Source organism: Diceros bicornis, chromosome 30 (assembly GCF_020826845.1).
Source record: "Diceros bicornis minor isolate mBicDic1 chromosome 30, mDicBic1.mat.cur, whole genome shotgun sequence".
Lineage (NCBI taxonomy): Eukaryota > Metazoa > Chordata > Mammalia > Perissodactyla > Rhinocerotidae > Diceros > Diceros bicornis.
Genome location: NC_080769.1, coordinates 12,016,741 through 12,022,613, shown reverse-complemented (window position 1 = coordinate 12,022,613; position 5,873 = coordinate 12,016,741). Strand labels below are relative to the sequence as shown.

Sequence of the window (5,873 nt, the reverse complement as noted above, 5' to 3'; positions counted from 1 at the left end):
CCAAATACCCATTAACTAATGAATGGATGAACAAAATGTGGCATCTTTGCACATATATCCAATATATAATGAAATATCATTCAGTCATATAAAGGAATGGAGTATTGATATATGCTCTAACATAGATGAACCTTGAAAACACGCTAAGTGAAAGGAGCCAGTCACAAAGACCACGTACTGTATATTCCATTTATGCAAAATGTCCAGAATCAGCAAATCTGTTGAGACAGAAAATAGATTAGTGATTGACTAGGGCTAAGGGGTGGGGAGATGAGGTGAAATGGGGTATGAAGAGCTGCCATTGAGTATGGGATTTCTTTTTAGGGTAATGAAAATGTTTGAAAAGTGTGGTGATGGTTGCACAGCTCTGTGACCATATTAAAAACCACTGAATTGTCCACTTGAAATGGGTGAATGTGTGATATATGAGTGATATCTCAAGAAAGCTGTTAAAAAGAAAACTACAACTTACCCCTCCACCCTCATTCCTATTTTGTGCCTCAAAAAATGTGATCTCTCATCTTCCTTAATTTACTTGTTGATTATATTCATGGACGCTGACTAGAATGTTAGCTCCTGGAAAACAAAGATTTTTTTGTCTGTTGGTTCACCAATTCATCCATTGTAGTTCCAGGCCTAAGACTTGTCAGGAACATCATAGGAATGAGTATCTGCAAAGGGAATGTTGAGTGTCCTGAACAGCCAATTACTCTGTCAATACTGTCCCTCTGCCTTCACCCTGGCCTTATCCTCCAAGCCTGCCTTGCTCCCTACCCCTCAGATGACATAGACACTACGTGGTCCCACCTTGTTGCAAGGTCACCTCTCGACTTGAGACTCCATTAATTGTTGTTGCTGTTGTCGTTGTTTTATATTTAATCAGGATTGCAGTACCCTCCCCCCCCACCGATATCTCTCTCCCTGCCTCAGAAAGAACAAGGTCCTTATGGAGTTTCCCCATTTGGATCCCAGACAGCCCCAGTCCTAGGTGGGAAAAGGTACAAAGATTCAGGGAGTGCTGGGGCTGGGATGGAGGGGAAATTTGCAACACTTAAGGCCACTTTCCTAATGTGCCCCGACTTGGGAAGCCCTTGGGAAGCTGAGGGTTTGTGGCTCCCTTGTGGAGAAGCGGCTGAGGCGGGGTCGGGTGAGGAACCCACATTAGCAGAAAGTCCGTGCCTGGTACAGAGAGGCTCTCTGTAAACATCTGTTCCAAGGACTTGAGGGGCATGAGACATCCTAGCTACATGTTTCTGCTGCCCCTATGTGTCTCAATTTGGAACTGCACGAATCCAGAGTCTGGTCCTTTTGGAGTGTCCAGACTAGCACATCATCCAGCTTTGAGAACACTCTCGCCCTCCCATGACTCTGTGCTCAATCCTGTGAAAAGATGGCAGCTAGGAGGATGCTGGTGTGTCAGGCAGCCTCTAAGATGGCGAGGATCCCAGAGATCACTGCCCTCTGGTATTTAATCTTTGTGTAATCCCCTCCCGTCAAATGTGGGCTGCACATGTGACTTGCTTCCAACACATTCAATACAGCAAAATTGATGAGATGTCACTTCTGATATTAGGTGCAAAGACCATGACTTCCATCTTGTTTGCACCCTCTTCCTCCTCATTTTTCCTCATCCCTTCCTCCCTCTTCTCCTTCCTCTTCCTCTCCCTCCCAGCTTCTATGTCTCTCTCTCTCTGTCTGTCTTTCTCTCTCTCTGTTTCTCTCTCTGTCTCTCTCTGTCTTTTTCTCTGTGTGTCTCTCTCTATTTCTTTCTCTCTCTCTGCTTCTCTCTCTCTGTCTGTCTCTCTCCCTCTCTTTCTCTTTCTCTCCTCCCCTTCCCAGGGGAGACCCATATGTCCAGGAACTACTGTCTTACATCAGCGAAGAACTGAGATCTGCTCAGAGTGAGGCTGGAGACAGATCCCCTAGACCCAGTCAAGATGTGGGACGACCACAGTCCCTGCTGACATCCTGATTGCAGCCTTATGAGACACTCTGAGCCGAGTCACCAGCTAAGCCACTCCCAGTTTCCTGACCTACAGAAACTATGAGATAACAATTATTGGTTGTAATATTTGCAGGATTTTGTTTCAAGATTGAGAAGGGAACAAATCTAACTATATATATATAAAACATGGATAACTCATTAACACTTATTTAAAGACCACTTGTTCCTGACTTTGCATGTGCAGATCCCTTCTTCTGGCACACTGTTCCCACCTCCTTCATAGGTATACTTCCTTTTTGGCCTGATTCAGGTCTCAGCTCAGAAATCACCTTCTCGGAGACAACTGCCCTCAGCAATACCCAGATTAAAATACCTGCCATCTGTCTCTGTCACATCCCTCTGTTATACCTTTGAAGTCCTTCTCATCCATGGTAATTATCTGTCACATTTATTATTTCTTTGCTTGTTGTTGTTTTCCCTGCTGCATTGGGAATGTTTCTTTGTTTACTATTGTTTAATCTTATTTTTTAAGTTAATATCAGTGAAATATACTCTTTTTTTTTCTGGTGTACAGGTCTTGGAATTTTATCCCATGTATAGATTTGTGAGATCTGGGGAGGTGGAGCACCACTTAAATTTTTTGTCACCTTCAAAGTCATTTCTCTGATATCAGGATATAGAAAGTTCCACTCCCCAAAGAACTCCCTGTACTAAACCTTTGTAGTCACAAGGAAGGGCATTTTTCTCCCCTGCTTACTGCTCTATTGCAGTGCTTAGAATAATAGCTGGCAAAGTGTAGACACTTGGTAAGTATTTGTTGAATGAATGAATGAAACATATGGATGCCAACAAATGTTGGAAGTTGATGTTATAAGGGCTACCTGGACAAAGCTCTCCTGGGGTTGTGGCCTTAACTTCTTAACACAAACTAAGACAGACATAGTTTGGTTGACAAAATCTTAAAAGATTTTTATTGGCACATGACACCTCTCTTTGCATAGGGGAGGGAAGGAGCTAAATAACTGCTTCAGCTCAAGCTGGATACAGAGAAAAAAGTCTTCATAAAATTCTGTGAGCCCCCAAGTTCTAATAATTTCCCAAGTCTCTGGCAATTCCAATCATCTCCCAACCATCATTGTAACTACCTGCATGCATATAGCAGGAGAATGGAGGGAACTTATGAGGAGAGAGATAGCTGTGGCTCAGCTCTCACTCAATTTTTGGTTATTCAAAAAAGCCCTGATGGGACTCATGAATTCCCCATGGCAAACGTCTATATTCTTAAATTCTGGATTTTATTCACCAGAGTATCCTCCAGAAAGCATCATCTTTCCAACCTGCAACAAGGCAGTGTCTGGAGTTCTGTTTTTTCAACTGAGACAGTCTAATTTAGTTCTCTTGGAAGGAAAGTAACATAAGAAAGTTAGATGTATGATTATTCAAAGCCATTCTTCTTAAGATGATGTCAGATCCTTAGCACCATTTGAAAACCTGTGGTCCCATTCAAAGTCACTGCTTATACTATTTTAGTTGTTAATCTCCATATAAGTATTAAGGTTACTCCACAATAGACATAATGAAATTTATTGCCTTCATAGGGGGTTTAGAATGACTAAATGGAACGAACAAACATATTGTGGTGTGTGGCACAAGATAAATTCACAATGGATAGCTCTCACTTCTGTTATGAGCAGCATTACTACTTACATGCATTCCACAGGCATATATGGAGGTTGAGACATGTCCCAGCTTCCTTCTGGTATAGAAGTTCATGATTCAATAGATTGATATTTTCCCCTTTGGCTCTGAAGATATATGCTTTTAGATGGTGGTTCTTCACTTCCTTTGTTCATGGTCTGAATCTCTTTCTCCCTGTGACTTCTACAATTTTTCCCAGCAAACTGTCTCTCGCCTCCCCAGAAGGTAGAATAGGAGTGAGGGTAGGGGGCATGCATCTCCTCCACATCCTCCCTGACTGTGGCCCCTAAAAATCAAATTAACTGCCTGGTTCTCAGGAGAAAGGCTAAACTCTTGGGTTGGTCCTAAATCTCTTTTTGACCTGGCAATCCCCAAGTCATTCACCACAAAAGGATTTTTCACTTTACAAATGCTCTTTCTCACTTCACTCTTTCTCTTGCCCTCTCTCCTTTTCACATACTGTTTTCTTTGTCTGAGACACTCTTGTTTCTCATATTTGCCTCGACAACACCATCTTATCCTTTGGGATAAGATCCTCCCCTCCGGACTTGGTTGGGTTTCCTGCTGTATCCCATCATTCTTCTCATGTTCATATTCCCTTCTGTTATAATTACATGTCCAACATCTTCCCCCACACTCATCTCTAAGAATCTTCCAAAGTATAGGTATCACATCTCTCTTGCACACCTGCTATGGCCAGCACCTACATCAAGCCCAGAATAGGTACTCAATAAAATATTTGTTGAGAGCTGAATAGATTCTGAACCAAGGTAAATCCAATCTGATAGGACTAGACTGACATTGGAAGACAGCAAGAGACATATCTGAAAGGACCCTTAGTGGTCCCAATAGTTGAAAAAATAGTAACATGATCACCTTGAAGTTTCCTTTCAAACTTCTGCAATTCAAACTCCAATGTGACTACTCTCCCAAACCATGCAATTTCATACTTTTGCCCAAGACCCTAGATGTTGAGACTTCCTGAAATCTCCCAGATGTCCTGGTGGTTAGGAAGATGAGATGATCTTTCTGTTGATGAATTTCCTCAGGGCCCCTTTGAGATCTTTGTTCCTCAGGCTATAGATAAAGGGGTTCAACATGGGGGTGACCGTAGTGTACATCACCGCAGATGCTTTCTCCTTCATAGCTGTGTGCACAGATGAAGGACACAAATAGACCCCAATGGTGGTCCCATAGAAGAGTGTGACTACTGAAAGGTGGGAGCTGCAGGTGGAAAAGGCTTTCTTCCTGCCCCCTGCAGAGGGGACCTTTAGGATGGCCACGATAATGTGAGCATAGGACGCCAGGATGCAGATGAAAGGCATGGCTATCACCACCCCTGCCACGATGAGCACAAAGATCTTGTTCACAGAGGTGTCAGTACAAGAAAGCCTGAGAAGGGGAGTGAGGTCACAGAAGTAGTGAGGCAACTCGTTGTTGTCACAGAAAACCAGACGGGCCATCAGGAGGATATGGGTGAGGGAGATCAAGCAGGAAAACACCCATGGGCCACCAGCCAGCAGGCCACAGAGGCGCAGGCTCATGATGGTGGTATAGTGTAAAGGGTGACATATAGCCACATACCTGTCATAAGCCATCACAGCAATTAAAACGCTGTCCATGATGCCAAAGAAATGGAAAAAGTACATTTGAGTCAGGCAGCAGGGATAGGAGATTGACTTGCTCTTGGTTTGAATGTTCACCAGCATCTTGGGGACAGTGTTGGTGGCCAGGCAGAAATCAACCAAGGAGAGATTGGCCAGGAAGAAGTACATTGGAGTGTGGAGGTGGGAGTCTGAGCTGATGGCCAGGATGATCAACAAGTTACCCACTACCGTGACCACATACATACAGAGGAACAGAGCAAAGAGGAGAGTCTCCTGTTCTGGATATTCTGACAGCCCCAGGAGGATAAATTCAAGCAGTCTTGTTTGGTTCCTTGGTTCCATGTGTATGAGTCCTCTGGAAGTACTGAAAGGGGAAAGTTATGTGAATACTTTGGAGATGATTCTGGAAGATTAGATGAGATTGCGCCTAGTTTCCTACCTGGGCTAATTATAACACCTTACATATGTGTTGCATCTTGAACTATTGATGAAGTGTTTACAGTAAGTCATATGTCAAGACTTGGTTTCAGGACCCTCCCCTGATTATTTCCATTTCAGACAAAGATTGAGAGAGTATACCATGCATGAAACCTCGTTGAAAAAACTATTGAAGGATTTACTTC

The 5,873-nt window shown here is 43.3% G+C and overlaps 1 protein-coding gene across 1 annotated transcript; it reads right to left on the bottom strand.

Moving 5' to 3' along the window:
• Positions 1-4,650: 4,650 nt before the first annotated feature.
• On the bottom strand, positions 4,651-5,592 carry LOC131394468 (olfactory receptor 1M1). The gene has a single exon (XM_058525841.1). It carries the CDS (start codon positions 5,590-5,592, stop codon positions 4,651-4,653), a length of 942 nt encoding a protein of 313 aa, XP_058381824.1.
• Positions 5,593-5,873: the final 281 nt, after the last annotated feature.

What these genes read in the sequence shown, in the direction of transcription:
- LOC131394468 (XM_058525841.1), bottom strand. Translation starts at nt 5,592, where the DNA reads ATGGAACCAAGGAACCAAACAAGACTGCTTGAATTTATCCTCCTGGGG.